We start from the raw sequence: 16541 nt of genomic DNA, 5'->3' as shown, positions 1-16541 counted from the left end.
ATTGTGTTACATGTTCAATTTTATATCTTGCTGCCTTTCACTTGGCACATGCGCGAAGACAGAGTCTTTAAATGAACGATAAATAGCATTTTAGGGTGTCTACCAAGCCTTGCTTCTCTCGAGGGCTGAGCTTTTGCTAGTCCCTATGAAATCGCTGTGCTTTGCAGGTCTCATGTCTACCTGTCTGTGTCTCTGAACAGTTTCTCTCTAGACATTTCTTCCTTCCCTTGTTTCCACATCATTTGTAAGGAAGGTCTTCAGAAAGCTGACAGGAGTCAGGGTTACAGATCTGTAAGCCTGTGTGCTATTTACAATCAGTTGTTGTACATCCAAGTGTTCATGGGGCGTAAGGACTACATAAAGGAAGGACACAGTTGATCAGGTTAGGAAGGAGTGTGAACTGGCTGTGTGACATTGGTCAACTCTCTTGAACCTGGTGGGGCCCCTCTGCCTTTAACATGGAGAGGGGAAATGTGCAGGGGAGAGCCAGCTGGTCTGAGCTGGTGCCAGCTTCACTATCCTGTGCGTTCTTGTTAGAAGAGCAAGATGAGATGGTTCAGGTTAAAGAAGTTAGATGTGTGAGTTTCTTTTTTCTTTTTTTTTTTTTTTTAGTATTGGAGATGTAACCCAGGGCTTGCACATGCTAGGCAAGCACTCTATCACTGAGCTGCATCCCCAGCCCAAGTTAGATGTGTTTTACAGTTAAGTGGGTGGAATACTAACACCCAACAACCAGGTTACATTACAACTCTGGAGCATGAGAAATAGACCGTTTCCTTTCCCTGATAGTAATGAGTTACCAGTTTCCCAGGTTCAGAATGCCTTTTGTTTATTTTATGGATGTATATATTTATTGTAGTGTACTGGGTTTTGAACCTAGGGGTGCTGCACCCCCAACCCTATTTTATTTTGAGATAGGATCTCACTAAATTGCCCAGGCTGGCCTCGAACTTGGGATCCTCCTACCTCTGGCCCCCAAGCAGCTGGGATTATAGGCGTGCACCACTGCACCCAACTCCTTCATTTGTTTTAAATGGATTTTAGGCATTTGGGGTTGTGGAGCTCTATAGCATTTGTCTGCTGATTGGCTCACCTCCCAGATCCCTGCTTCCATCACGTTGGGTTATATATGCCAATCTTTTGATGGATCCTCAAATAGACACTTTTGGTGGTGGTGGGTCCTGGTCTGCCCGGCCCCCTTTGGTGCAGCAGCAACAAGCCACGTCATTCATATTCAGATACCCCCAGGATTGTGCCTGATGGCGGGAGGAATATGGTAAAGCCCTTCTGGGTGGTTTCTTCATGTCTTCCAATAATGGAGTGAGAAGAGGCGTGTGTGAGGAGAGCCGCGGCAGCGGAGAGACAGACACAGGCTGTTGTCTTGGCCCAAAGAGGAAAATCACTCAGAACAGTCTGGTCCACGAAGCTGGGTTCATGTGGATGCTGCTGCTGCCATTTCTAATTTCTTCGGTGTCATTTCCTTCGGTTTGTCACGGGTGTGCCAGTCAAAAGGAACTTTTCCCCAGTTTGGGCCATTTTGAATTTGTGTGGCGGTGGCTGCAGCCCCTTTTTCAGTGAAATCACAGGGACTCTTGTCTGCCCCTCTGTCCTTCAGGTGGTGCTTCCCACATTCATTCTGGAGAAGAGATCCTTGCTGGAGATGTATGCAGACTTTATGGCGCACCCTGACCTCCTGCTGGCCATCACTGCCGGGGCCACGCCAGAGGAGAGAGTTATTTGTTTCGTGGAGTATTATCTCACAGCCTTCCATGAGGGCCGCAAGGGGGCCTTGGCCAAGAAGCCCTACAACCCCATCATCGGGGAGACGTTTCACTGCTCCTGGGAAGTCCCCAAGGACAAGGTCAAGACCAAAAGGACTGCTCCCCCGTCTCCTCCCAGTGATCACGAACAACTAGTGGCTGATGACCCTTCCAAAAGCTACAAATTAAGGTTTGTGGCTGAGCAAGTATCCCATCACCCACCCATCTCCTGCTTCTACTGTGAGTGCAAGGAGAAGAGACTGTGCGTCAACACTCACGTATGGACCAAAAGCAAGTTCATGGGCATGTCCGTGGGGGTCTCTATGATAGGGGAAGGTAAGCTATGTCGTGTGTTGGAATTCGGCTCTTACCCAGTGATATTTGTGTACTGAGAGATGATTGATGATTTGTGGGGGTTTGTGCTCATCTTTTGGAATTGAGTGAGTGAGTGGGAAAGGCGGCTGGATTTTGAACAGGTCTATTAGTTTCCCAGTGGGGCCAAGGTGGTGGACAAGGTGGGAGGCAGCTGTTCACCCCACCAGCTGCCCACCTGGGTCTGCACTCATTGTGCATGCCTACGGACCACTCGATGTCTACTTTTTTCTTTCGGCTTTGCGTGAATATTAGAGCTAGCTCCAAATCTGGGAAAACACATTTTTATTCATCCTTACTGGTGTGCTGGCTCATAGACAATGAGGATAATAGGGCTGCCTATTCAGAAGCTGCTCATAAAAATTCCCAAGGCAAATCTTTTGACTCTGTGCTAGAAATTCTGAAGCGAGAACACGGTATAATCACACCACTGGTGGATTGCAAGTCCCTATTTTAGCAAATAGCTGTGAATGAAGTTTATTCATTGTTTGAAGAAACCTATAATAATCCTTGTTAAATTGAAGTGTCTGTGTTAGTGGGGCTCTTGAACTTTTTGGAGTTGCATATCCCTTTGAGACTCTAAGACTATAACTCTCTTCCCAGAAGAAAAATTAACACAGAATTTGGCTTTTAATTTTAGGGAATATATGGCTCTTTGGAAGTCTCCCCAAATCCCATGGTATAGGAACACCTTTCATTTATTGAGCACATTTTTACTGAGCACCTACTCGATGCTAGCCATTGTCTTAGGAGCTGTGGTGGAGACTTGAGTAAACAAAAGTCAAATGATGTGGTGAATTTTTGGGTTTTATTTGTTTTTTTGTTTGTTTTTTATAGTACTGGAGATTTAACAGGTCTATTAGTTTCCCAGTGGGGCCAAGGTGATGGACAAGGTGGGAGGCAGCTGTTCGCCCCACCAACTGCCCACCTGGGCCTGCACATGCTAGGCAAGCACTCTATCACTGAGCTACATCCCCATCCAACCCACCTTGTGAAGCTTCTGTTCCAGTTTTTATTTTTTAGTTTTAGGTGGACAAAATATCTTTATTCTTGTGTGATGCTGAGGATCGAACCCAGTGTCCCAATCATGCTAGGTGAGCACTCTACCACTGAGCCACAACCCCAGCCCTGCTTCTGTTCTATCTTTTGGGGAAATAAATACATGTATCAGTCATGTGCTATGTTGAAAGATGGTAAGTGATACAGAGAAAAATAAAGCAGGGGCAGGGACTAAGGGAGCTTTTAGGTGGAGTGGTTGGCCTGGAAGTTTTCACTGAGAAGGTGACATTTGATCAAAGACCCCAAGGGGGGAAAGAAGGGCCTCTTGGACTGTCATGGGAGGAGTGTGTAGGCAAGAAAGAGCAAAGCAAGGGCCCAGAGGCAGGATGGTCCTTGCATGGCTGGTAGAAGACAGGAAGCCTATGAGGCTTGGAGCAGGGTGTCCAGGAATGCAGAGGCAAGGTCAGAGCCATGACTATGGCTGGATTGTGGAGTGCTCTGTTGACTCCTACACTGGGTGAGCTGCAAAGCTAGTGCAATGTGCTGTGTGATCTGACTTGTGGTTCAGCAAAATCTCTTTTGCTTTCTGACAGTAAATCATGGGGGCCAAAGGTGGGAGCCAGGAAGCCAGTTAACAGGTTTTGAGACTAAGCAGGAGATGATGGTGCTTGGACCAGGTGGAGTAAGTAACATGTGGACGGGTCCCTGTGTTGGTCAGTTTTCCATAACTGTGATAAGATAACTGAAAAAAAATCAGAGGAGGAAAAAAGTTTATTTTGGCTCATGGTTTGAGGAGTTTCAGTCCATGGACAGTTGGCTCCATGGCTTTTGAGCCTGTGATGAGGCAGACCATTGTAGCAAAGAGCTTGTGGTGGAACAAAGCTCACCTCATGGTGGCCAGGAAACAGGAAGGGGCCGGGATTCCAGTATCTCCTCAGTTACGCCCCCAATGACCTCACTTCCTTCCACTAGGTCCCACCTCCAAGGGTTCCACCATCTCTTAGCTGTACCACAGGCTGTTGACCTAGTCTTGAGCATATGAGTCTTTGAGATTGTTTAAGACCTGGATGTGTAAGTGGAGCCAAGAGGCTTTGCCTCTGGGTCACACATGGGCTATGAGAGCAGGAATCGCTAAGGTTTTAGTTTTGATACTATGGATTGAACCTAGGGGTACCCCTACTGAGCACCCCCAGCTTTATTTTTTTGAGATGGGGGTTTTACTAAGTTGCCAAGGCTGGTTCTTGGATCTCCTGAGCAGCTGGGATTATGGGTGTGCATCGCCATGCCCACCTTGCTCAGATGTTTGACCCAAACAGCTATGAAGGATGGAATAGTTATCGATTGAGGGCTGGGGCAGGGGAAGTGAGTGTGGAGGTGGAGTGTAGGACCTCAGTCTGGTTGTATTACGGTAGAAGTTCAGGTGGGATGAGTGAGCAATTGTGCATTCAGGCAGCAGTTCCGGGGATATCCTGGCTGAGGTAAAAATCTTGTCATTTAAGGCCTTGAGACTAATGAGGTTGTTATGTGTCTGTATGTGAAGAGGTTCAAAAGATGGGAACAACCAGCCAGCAAGATGGAAGCATTTGGACTGAGATGTTGGAGAATAGACCAGTGGAGGTCATTGGCAAGCTTGATGGCAGTTGCCAGTAGAGGAGTCCTAGTGAAAATCTAATGGAATAAATTCAAGAAAGAATGGGAGGAGGGGATTGGGTCAGTGAGTAAATACAGATGACTCTTATTTATTGTTTTTATACTACTTAGGAAAAACAAAAAACCAGAAATGTATTCTTGGGTTCCATGTGTGTGTGTGTGACTGAGATGTAGATGGAATGCTGCTCTCATTTGTAGATAAGATGGCAACCCCCAGAACACCCACAGGTGCTCAGTGTCAGGCTGGGCCTTCACCGGGCTCCATGCACCCGGGGTTGTCATTGCCCATAGTCCAGTATTCAGTCAGTTTGTGCTGCGCTGATTGTTCCTTCCTCTGAAGGATCAGTTGGAATCAAGAAATTCAGCAAAGAAAGACTCATCTATTTGTGAAGGAGCCAGGGACTCGTCTGTCACCAGCATGACCTCAGGCCACCTAGTTTTATGCCTTCACCATTTTCCAATGGGAAAATTCCAATGACTGGACTGTCAGGTTTTCCTACTGTGGAAAGGGGCAGGGGCATCAGAACTCTTTTTTCCGCCTCCCTCAAGGAGTTGTTTTTACCGAAGATGATGGAACCTTGTAGCTGAAAGAGAATTTGTTTCAAGCCCCAGGGATTTCAGCTGTGCTGTAGAAAAGGTGAATCTCCTTAGAGGGGCTCAGACCATGAGGAGCAAAGGGTGTGGGGGGCGAGGCTTCTCCCCCAACAACCCCCCCCCCACCCATCTTGATCATCTGTATCCAACCTTACCTGATTACCTGGTGGGTTTCTCTATAAGAGTTCAATTCAAAAGGATTTAGTTGCTTCAAGATGCATAGAAAACCCCTGATAAGCCGGCTGTACCTTGTTTTTACCTATGAGGAACTTGATGGAGGCAACTCACCCAGGTGTATTGTATTGTGGGTGTCATAGGTACAACACCCAACAACCTGTCTTCTGCCCCATGATGAGGCAGTGAAGAGAGATGCAGGGCAGGTGCTGCTCTAGGGAAGTTTTAAACTTACTCTTTCCCTCAGAAGGTTTGATAATGAAATGAACTGACAATAGGCAGATTAACTGGGGAAAAAAAGAAATTTTATCAATATGCATAAGCTCAGGACTCATACTTGAAATAAGACACAAAGGGAGGGCTAGGAAGATGGAGCTTGGTTGCCTCTGGAGATGAAGTCTCTTGTGTAACAGCCACCCGTGGCCATTGCTGTCTGGGCTAGAGGTCAGACCTCAATCTTGTCTTCTTGATGAAGAGGTCCTTCCTAAGCCATAGGGTATATCCGATTGAACAGCTAGAGGTAAGTTTCTTTTTACAAAAGGACTACTTTCAGAGCCATTCTGTGTCTGCAGTTCTGAATAGCCACCTTAAAATCTGCTTACGAAGTATATTTAGGGTGGTTTACTTTGAACTTCCTCTCTGGGGTGTCTTCGAGTTCATACCTCTCTGATCTGTGCATGAGAAATCAGAATCTTTCTTATAGTTCAGGAAGAGACCTGAGGTCCCAAACCCTGGAATGTGTGGAGGCGTGACCAGGTGCAGGGAAAGGCAGGGTGGTGGCTGGTCAGTGAATTCTAGGGGTCCTATGATAACATAGACAGGGCAGCTGAGGCCTGTTCATGTGAAGCTGTGAAAACAAACTTGAATGGGCTATGTGGGGTAGACTTGGAGGACTGGGCATGTCCCCATGAGCCTCTCTTCTGACCCAGTGCCTGCTTATTCTCCTAAACTCGGCCTTCTCCCCAGAACAAGGGAGAGGGAGCTGTCCCTGTGTAGCACCGTTTGGGTTAAAGCCACATAGCAGGTCCTACAGGTGTGCCTCAGCCCAGGCTGTGGACATGAGCCGAGAGCTCGGGGAGAAGATTGCTAAGAACTCCCTGTGGGAGCTTTATGCTCACATTGATTCATATCTGTGGGTTTGTAATGAGAAATGGGACCAGCATTAATCTTGATTTTGACTTATCTGGGGCTCTGTCTTCATAGGTCGCTCAGGGTCTGCCTCATACTCTGAGGATTATACTGGTAAAATTGTTTCCATTATTTAAATACAAAAATTAGTATTCAGGATGACTCTTGTTCTGTTTGATTTTATACTTTAAATTTCCCACATAATCAGTTCTTTAAAGCTGACATGTTTGTTTGCTAGAGAAGGTAGAGAAGGCATTCATACCTACAGTTATAATTGTCTTATGTGTGCAGATGATTCCTTGATTTATACACTGTTGTAAGTCTGCCTCCTTATCTACAGTGCTGGCAGCTCAGATAAATGTCTTGGTTTTTCCATTCATTCATCTGCAAAATGACTGGCACTGTACCTAAGGGTCCCAGCAGAAGTCATAGCACACAGATATCCCCCACCTTCAGCTCACACCCCAGTGGGATCAGACAGAAGACAAGATGCCTGCATGTAGTCTGCATGCCTCTGGCTAACAAAGCAGAGGCAGACGGTGAAGAGTGGGTGGGGGCAGGATGCGGCCGTTTTCAGTAGGGTGGACCTTAAGATCAAGAGTATTTGAGTGTCGGCCTGAACAGGTGAGGGAATCAGTTGGATGGCTTAAGGGACGCTTCAGACAAAAACGGGACAATAGCTGTGAGACTGGAGCATGTCGTTGGGGTTCTGAGGACTTGGGGGGGGGCACTGTGGCTGTAGCAAAGGGGCAGAGGAGAGGAGATAGGGAGGTAGATCTTGAGGTCTTTTCTAGGGGGAGGGGAGAATGACAGGATTTTGGCTCTTAGTGAGAATGGGAGTCCCTGGAAGGCGGATGTGATTCTAGTCGCATCAGTGGGACTGCTAAAGTGCTGAAGGTGGGAGTGGGGATTGCACAGGTAACAGCAGAGAGAGAAGTTGTTTATTTTTCCTCCTTCCTACACACATGTGTGGGCAGAGTTTATATCTGGGATTAGTCAGAATATGTGCTTGGCAAATATGATCTCTTGATAAAACCAAATAGGTTTCCTGGTATGTAAGAGAATATTCACCTTCCTTTCTGGAGTTTTCTCTGTACTCAGCAGAAATGTTTGTTGCTATTAATCAAGACGTGAGAAAACCAGATTCTCAGATTGGAGTGTAGGGTAGATATCTCCCAGTTTGTGGGACCCTAAGCACGGCTTTTTTTTGCAATTGGATAAATATCTGGAAATTTTGTATAAAGGTAAAGATTTGCACCAAAAAATTCACCAGAGAAACCCAGCCTTTCCGTGATGTCCAAGGAGCTTGCTTCCTTTCTGATAATGGCCCCTGCCTGCCTCCTCCACTCACAGCTGTGGCTCTGGCAGGGAGGCGGGTGTGCAGTGGGTTCCCCTGTGTGCCTGTTTTAATACTGATTCTTCCTTTCTGGCACAGTTGCCCCCACCCCTGTCTCCACTCCTCTTCTGTCCCCAGCCCTTCCACTTAATACCAAGTCTTCTCCCAGAACACATGGTCTCCTTTCACGGCCTCTGGACCCGTCCTTGCGTGAGTGATGAGGTCCTTCCAGCTCTGCTCTGTCTCCTGAAGTCGACAGGAGACCTGTGATGTCTTAGGATCCCTACTGTCCGGTCCCAGCAGGCCACGCGCAAGGGCTTTAATTCCCTGCACAGCCCTGGCACACACCTAATGTCCTGGGTGATAAGCTGTTTGATGCCCTCTCCTTGGGCCCTCAGGTGTCGCCATTGCTGAAACAGAATTGAATCTGCTGCTCCTGCCTTTTTTTTGTTTTTCTTCTTCTTCCAAAAATTCTGCTCAGAACTTCTCAGTGGAGTGCTGAATTCAAAAAGAAGATTCTAGAGAGAAACTTTGGAAGGCCTCTCCCTGGTCACTGGCTCTCCTCTCCCTATATTCCTGCTGTGGATGGACCTGGACAGGGACACCATTGATTCGTTTGGGTGAAACCTAAAGTTCCCCCTGGTCCTTTCAGTAGCCATACCCCATTTTTTCCTTCCTTGTTATCAGGTGTGCCCTTTGTCACACATGGTCTTATTTTTCATACACACACCAAACCCCCCCACCACCACCACCAACAACAACAAAAAGAATCCCAAGTACTGTATATTCCTGTAGTCCCAGAGGCTTGCCAGGCTGAGGTATGAGGATTGAGAGTTCAAAGCCAGCCTTAGCAACAGTAAGTTGCTAAGCAACTTGGTGATACCCTGTCTGTAGGTAAAATACAAATAGGGATGAGGATGTGGTCAGTGGTCGAGTGCCTGAGTTCAATCCCAAGTACAAAAATAAAAAAAAGAATCCTCAAATATCAAAGCAGAAGGTTCTGGTTCTTGCACCCAGGGGATCTCTCCACCAGTTCCCTGCATATTCCACGAATTTATTGATTGGGTTTGAGATAACATTCTTCCCAATCCCTCACTTTAAAAATTATATCTTAGTTGGGGCCAACTTGAAATATTGAGGGTAAGTGTGTGGACTTATCTCTCAAATTCTCACATTGGCTGTGGCTCATTAGACTATTATAATGCTCCCCTGTGCCATGGGCTCATTGAGGTTGCAGTTCAGAGAGCACTCCCACACTGCTGACTTGAGCTGAGATGCTGTTCAGGGAATTGGGGGCATATGTCCTTAGCAAGGACAGCTTCGCTAACCCTTTGAAGCCTCACTGCAGGGAGCTGAGCTGCCCTCCACTGTTCTCCCCTAAAATGCCAGGATCAACACCCAGAAACTTTCTGAAGCTCTTCAGAGTCTGGGAAGGAGTTGGAGCTGCTGGAGGTCGGGTGGGCTGGGGAGTGAGGAGCTCCCAGCCACGGGTCTGCAGATACTCCCAGAGTACTGTCTGTAGTGTCCAGGGTAGATATCCTATTGGAATATTTGATTTGAGATTGGGTATAGAACTATTTTAAGTGGATCAGCTTGAAAATATTTCATGCTTTGCCTTATGTTTATTGGTAAGTCAGTTTGTAGAATTTCAAATGAAAATTTCCCAGCCCGAGGACTAGACCACAGCACCGTTGATTATTTGGCATATTTCAACTTCTCTCAGCTCCTGAGCCAAATGAAGTAACTTTCATTTGCAATCCCATTTGTAAGTCTAATTTTAATATTGTGTTTATTCATATTAAGGACAGAATTTCTTTTTTTAAATAACTCTACCAAAAAAAAAAAAAAAAAAAACCCAAAGTACTACGTTGGCATCATCACAAGTGATTTAATGAATGAAAATACATTTGGGGATATTCAAAAAAGAGCCCAAGGAATGTGATTTTTGTCAGTGTCTTCATATCAGTTTAGTCTGGGGCTCACTGACTTCTGAGGATGTGAGGGAAATTTCTCTGTGGTTTGGAAGACATTTTTCTGTAGACCAGTGAAGTTGTTGGGGGTTGTGTGATGTTATCTCTTATGTAAACATCATATTTCAAAACATCTTTTCCATTGCAGAGCACTAGTCCACATGTGAAGACCAAAGTAATACCCCATGTTGAGTTATTTTGACAAATGATTTTTTTAAAAAATTTAAGGTAAAATAGTAATTCTGTCAACTGGAAGAACACAGGATATATCCATTTTTCAGGATAGATAGTTTTTACCCTGGGACAAATAGGTTAAAATTATACTGTATGAAATTTGCATTTAGATTCTAAAGAAAAGAATCAGTCCTGGCAGTGGCACACATCTATGATCCTGGTGGCTTGGTAGGCTGAGGCAGGAGGATTGCAAGTTCAAAGCCAGCCTCAGCAACTTTTAGTGAGGCCCTGTCTCTAAATAAAATATATAATTTTTTTAAAAAGTCTGAGGATGTGGCTCAGTGGTTAGGTGCCCCTGGGTTCAACCCTCAGAAACAAAAATGAACAAACAAAAAACCAGAAACACAAACTACAGAGAAATCTATGCAGTATATAATTTGTCCAGCTTAGCTTTCATTTGAAGAAAGGAGTTCTGAAGTATCTTTGAAGTTTCATCAGTTGAAAGTCCTCCAAAAAGAGAACTATTGAGAAACTTGGTGTTGTGGTGGTGGAAAAGAAAAGCTTCCTCAGTTTTTTTGAGGGAATAACTTTAAAAATAGTTAAATGGTGTTAAAATTAAGAGTTACACATGTCAGCCGAGGGCCAAGTTATCCCACTGACTTTGGAGGCTGAGGCAGGAGGATCCCAAGTTCAAAGCCAGCTTCAGCAACTTAGGCCCTAAGCAACTCAGACTTTGTTTCAAAAATTTTTAAAAAATGATCTGGGAATGTGGCTCAGTAGTTAAATGCCCCTGGGTACCAAACGGGGGGAAAAGGGGGGGGGGAGTTAATTTATCATCAATATTTAACATTGTTGTTACATCTGAAATAAGCTTATGTTCTGGTTTAAAAAAAAATCACCACCACCCTTCACATAACCCACCAACACTCAAAGTTTCCACTTGATTTCCAAGTGTCAATGTCGTGGTGTTATTGCACATGCCTATAATCCCAGCACCTTGGCAGACTGAGGCAGGATGATTTCAAGTTCAAAGCCAGCCTCAGCAATTTAGTGAAGCCCTAAGCAACTCGGCAAGACCCTGTCTCTAAATAAAATATTTTTGAAAAGGGTTGGGGATGTGGCTCAGTAGTTACGTGCCCCTAGGTTCAATCCCAGGTACAAAAATAAACAACAACAAAAAAACCCATTAAAAAAAAAATCCTGCCATAGAGAGTTATTGGGAAGGGAGGAGGAATGAGGATGTTAAACCTCAGGATGCAGTTAGTGGAGTTTGAGAATCGCCTTCTCTGTCTTCACTTCAGCCTTAGAGTATACACACCATTATTCCTGTGTCAGATGAAGAAACTAAGTTGCAGAGAAGTTAAGATCTGCAGTGAGGGAGTGAGGGTGTAGCTAGTGGCAGAGCACTTGGCTAGCACGTGTGAAGCCCTGGATTCCATCCCTAGCACTGCCAAAAACAAGAAAAAGAAAAATGCTGCTGCTCTGTCTGCTCTCCAGTCCTGCCCATATAAGTGGGAGCAACCCCCAAATCCTTTCTTCCTGGGTGGTCTCAGTTCCTGGACAGGCCCTGTGTGAACATCCCTCCACATGGTGGTGGTGGAGGGTGGATCTAGAACAGCATGTCACCTTGGGTTTACAGAACCAGTCGTCTGTTTTATGGGCTGGGAACTGACTGTAATGGACTTAATGGAGAGCCAAGCGTGTTGTGTCTACTGTAGCTTGTGGGTAGTTAAAGGAATTTTCAAGGGTGAGTGGATTTATAGTCAAATGCATCTTGGTGTTGACTTTGGAAACCAAGAGCAATGATAGTGCCTCTGTATAAATTTGCCCCATCTCTGCTCTTGCTCCCCGGCAAGCTCAAAGTTCGTTACTCTCCCATTGCTCCTATCCTCCCTCTTTTTCCTCTCCCCTTTCCCTCCCTGTCCCTATCTCTGACTCTAGCTCTAGTTGACTTAGATGTCTACTAGCTAAGAGAAGAGTAGCGATCAGCCAAATTGCTTACCTGGATTTGACTTCTTCCTATTTATATTAATACAATAATTATAGCTGTATAAGATAGTTTTGAGGCTTACGGGACATAGTGATTAGGAGTCCATGGGAAAGTGGCATCCAGGAAGTGCTCACACATGGGAGCCTTGGGCACAGTCTTTGCTTGTTACAGCGGAGGAACCACAAGCCCAGGGAGGAATTTTACAAACTACCTCTGGTCACGTATGCTAGCCTCCCTGGGAGCTCACAGTGCCCTTGATCATGACTTGGCCTGGCCTGAGCCAGGTTAGCATGGGAGAGTTTGCTTAGGGAGCTGAGCCTGCATTGCTGGAATGGGGTGCTGTAGAAGAGCCACCTTAGAAGGGCCCTGGTACTGATCTCGGGGTCTCTGTGGGACCTCTGTACACAAACCACACAGCAGCCCTGGGAGCATGTGTGTTTTAGAATGGGCATCTTGGCCATGGTGAGAAGTGTGGCCTCTCCCCTGGGAAGATGGATGAACCCACCTAATTCTGAGTTGAGAGGATTAACACCCCTCTAAGCCCAGTTCTTGGGTCCTCAGTTGGAGAACCACTGATCTGGAGGTACGTGGGTGGATGTCCCCCACCCCAGTTGCCAGCAGCAGGTGTAGTCTCTGATTTTTCTAACTTTGGGAACCATTGTGGTGTCTTGATGTTATAAGGCAAAACTCCTTAAGGTGTCTTAGAAGCTTTCTAAAGTTAAGACCTGGCTGCTGCTGATCTGGACAGCCTCTGCACACCACCTGAGGCTCTTTTATCAGCCTCTCCAGGTCACCAGAAGCTTCCCATCACAGGGCCTTTACATACACTCTTTCAGCTCTTATTGGCTCAAGTGATGTAGGAGAGATGAGGCTGGACACCCGAGAAATTAGCAGGAAGCAGGTTTATTGGCTGCAGTAGTCCAGAGTGAGGCGCCTGCCTAAAAAAATGTCTCTGGGCCTCGAGTCTGAAAATTCTTTGAACTTCATACCCAGTGTGTGTGTGGCGGGGTGGCGTTGAAGATTTACATGACGAGCTTTTCCATTTTTTTGGATTAGTCAGAGGTTTTGCAAGTTTTACCACAAAAGCAGAAGTACCATCATCAAGCCCAACTTTGCTTTTGCAAGACAGTTCCATTTAGTTATCACCAAAAAAAGGAAGTCCTAACCCACATTGAGTTTTTTGCAGAATTTTTTGCTGATATTCTGTTAATAAGAACAATTAAGGTGAGGGTCTCTGGAGAAGCTTAATGAAGATTCTTTGGAGGAGGAGGGGGCACCACTACACAAGTGTCCCTTAGGTAGCCCTTCCTTTCCAAGTCAGCTCTTCCTGTTTGGAGGCCTTGTTGGCACTGGGCACCTCTCCCTTCTGCCTTTATCACAATTACAATTTTGTGTGTGATGATTAATTAACATCCAGCATCTCTTTGGCTCCCTGAGGGTAGAACGTGCATCCCTCTGTCTAGTTCGTGGTGTCTTCTCGGTACCCCTTGCAGTACCTGGCACACAGCAAAGCACATGGCAGGTGGGAGGCAGACCTCTGGGCGGTGGGAGTCATGGCATCTGGCAGGAGCGTCTTCGGTTACCCATCCATGGCCCCTTTCCCACCTTCGTTTGCCTGACTGCCCCCCTCTCTCCCTGGAGGTGTGCTGAGGCTCCTGGAACACGGAGAGGAATACGTCTTCACACTGCCCAGCGCTTACGCGCGGTCCATCCTCACCATCCCGTGGGTGGAGCTCGGAGGAAAGGTCAGCATCAACTGCGCCAAGACCGGGTACTCCGCGACCGTGACGTTCCACACCAAGCCCTTCTACGGCGGGAAAGTACACAGGTGGGATGCGGCTTTGTCTTATCACAACGCCCGAGTTTCCTTTCCCATTAGAGGGCCAGATTCCAGTCGTGCGTGGCATGAGCTGGAAATGAAGATAAAGTTAATAGTTCTTTTGCAAGAGGCTTCTCTTTCCCTGCTTCACGGGGGCTGCTTTTGGAGCCCACCTCACTCTAGATGGATGCAGAAAGCTTTGGCCAGGCATTTGTAGAGCACATTTTCCAGAGAATAAAAAGCGCTTTTTTTTTTGTCTTTTGGAACTGGGGTTCGAACCCAGGGCTTTGAGAATGCAAGGCAGATGCTTTGCCACTGCGCTACATCCCAGCCTAAAAGGCACTTCTGTTTGTTATGATAGGCTCTTCCTTTTGAAGATAGGCTCTTCTTTTTGAGGCCACAGTTTTTGTTTCTCTGCTCTGAAATGATTTGATCTGTGAGTCCAGACATGGCCTGGGAGTTCCTGGGTTCTTGTTCAGTTGGACCTATTAATACTCCTGAATCCTGGGTCATGTACCTGTGAGTTAGAGACTCTCCCCCTCCCCTTTTATAAGCTGGGGAAACCCGAGTCTTAAACAGAAGGAAGAGAGGTCGCCTGTTTGAAGAAGCACAAAGTGGTTTTTATGGTGCCAGCAATCAAAAAAAAAAACAACAAAACAAAATCTTTTAGAGCAGACCTACTCTATGCACAAGCATCCATCTTTGCCCTTTTCCTTAGAAAAACACAAGGACATTTACAGTGGCATGCTAAAGCTGGCATACACTGGTTCACAAGAGCTGACAGTTTCTTCCGGGCTGGACATCCATGACACCGTGCTGGTAGTGGAAATACCACAGGAATGACAAAGGCATGCGGGGCTGGTGTTTCCCTTCACAGAGGGCCAGTTGTTAAACGCTGACCAGCACACCACTCATATCTCCCACTGTGGACTTCATACTTGGGGCTGACCCTCTGCCTTGCCACCTAGGAGCTGGGACAGTTTTCAGGCTTGGGGAGAATGCTCCCAAGCCTGTATTAGAATTTGAAATTCTGCTTGAGTTGGACTGTCAGATATAGAGAAGCTTAGCCCTCATCCTTAGCCACTTTAGAGTAGCCTCCTGCTTTTGCTTTGTTGCTCTGACTATGCAGAAAACTACAAAGTGTGGAGGAGGATGGGTGTCTGCTCTCACCCAGAATCAGAGTTCCCTGGGATGAGACGACAAGGAGAGAGGTCACAAATCTCCACAAAGCCCTTTTAAAGAGAGGTTCAAGTTGTCCCTCTAGCTGCTGCTGACTGGGAAGGCACTGACATGAGGCCGGGAGTCTAGGCTCTGCTTAGCCTTCTTTAGAAGGTGCGTGGATGTTGGGCTGGACGCTGCCCTCCTTTCCCAGCGTGAGCTCTGTTGGGATTGTCAGCAGCCTTGTTTGACCCACATTCAGAATTGACCTTGTTTAAGGACTTTTTGCGGTTGAAATTTAGCACTATTGGATGCTATTTGGGGGAGGAAAGAGTTTGTTTTCACACACTGCTTGATTTCCATCTTTTTTTTTTTTTTTAAACACATGGAGCACAACTTTTCATCTCTGGTTGTACATGATGTAGAATCACACTGTTGATTTCCATCTTATATAACCATGATATAAGTGTATGTTTATCAGAACTAAGAAGTAAACATTTCTACTATTAACAAACTACTATTAATTAATATTAACTAATCTGTGGATGATATTCAGATTTCACCTCCCCCATCAAGGTTATTTTAAGAGCTAGTCTTTAAGCAAAGCTGAAAAAAAAAAAAAAAATTCCCTCCTCTACAACCTGCCTAGAAATCTCCAAAGTACAAATACACCTTTTGAAATCTGTTTTCATTTGGCTCATTCATGAATTCAGGGTCACAGCAGAAGTGAAGCACAACCCAACCAACACCATTGTTTGTAAAGCCCATGGGGAGTGGAATGGTACCTTGGAATTTACCTACAGCAATGGGGAGACCAAAGTCATCGACACAACTTCACTGCCAGTGTACCCCAAGAAGATCAGGCCCCTGGAGAAGCAGGGGCCCATGGAGTCCAGGTGGGAACCAACTTGTGTGTCTTCCAGCCTTGTTACCCTTAGCACTGACTCAGGGATGGAGAGGGAGGGAGCTTTGGAAACTCAGCTTGTGGGCACTGGCCAGGAGTCTCTGCTGGCTTCTCCAGCTACTTGAATTTCCCATCTCTCCCTTAGGAGTAGACTTATGTAGCTTCCAATCTAATTATCTTGCACTTATAGGGTGGGCTGTGGAAATAGTCTGACAGATGACTTAAACGATTTTTTTTGTTTTTTTTCCCATAGTTTTTATTGGTAAAACGTAATGGTGAGATTCCTTTTTACACATTCATACATGAACGTGATGGAACAGTATAATTTGGATAATTTCATCTCCTAGTACCTCCCCTTTCCCTCCTTCTCCTCCCTCCTCCTTCCTCCCTGGTCCCTTTCCTCTACCATTTTTTCTTTCAGTTTTCATAAGAGTCCCCTGCACCCCCTCCCACAATATTTCTTTTCCTTTTTCCTCTCTAGCTTCCACATGTGAGAAAACATACAACCCTTAA

General features: G+C 46.0%; 1 protein-coding gene across 2 annotated transcripts in view; it reads left to right on the top strand.

Annotated features, from left to right (window-relative positions):
• Nucleotides 1-16541, top strand: part of Osbpl10 (oxysterol binding protein like 10) — a 275538-nt gene that overhangs the window by 250422 nt on the left and 8575 nt on the right. For both annotated transcript variants that reach the window (XM_046437455.2, XM_046437454.2), the window contains 3 exons: nt 1616-2096; nt 13789-13975; nt 15838-16020. In XM_046437455.2, coding sequence (XP_046293411.1) covers nt 1616-2096; nt 13789-13975; nt 15838-16020 — 851 coding nt within the window. The remainder of the gene's footprint in view (nt 1-1615; nt 2097-13788; nt 13976-15837; nt 16021-16541) is intronic.

This window comes from Marmota monax, unplaced genomic scaffold, assembly GCF_021218885.2.
Source record: "Marmota monax isolate L192 unplaced genomic scaffold, Marmota_monax_Labrador192_F-V1.1 WCK01_AAM20220418_F8-fsc00021, whole genome shotgun sequence".
NCBI classification, from domain to species: domain Eukaryota; kingdom Metazoa; phylum Chordata; class Mammalia; order Rodentia; family Sciuridae; genus Marmota; species Marmota monax.
Note: the sequence above shows the minus strand (reverse complement) of the source record. Positions and strands in the feature narration are given on the sequence as shown.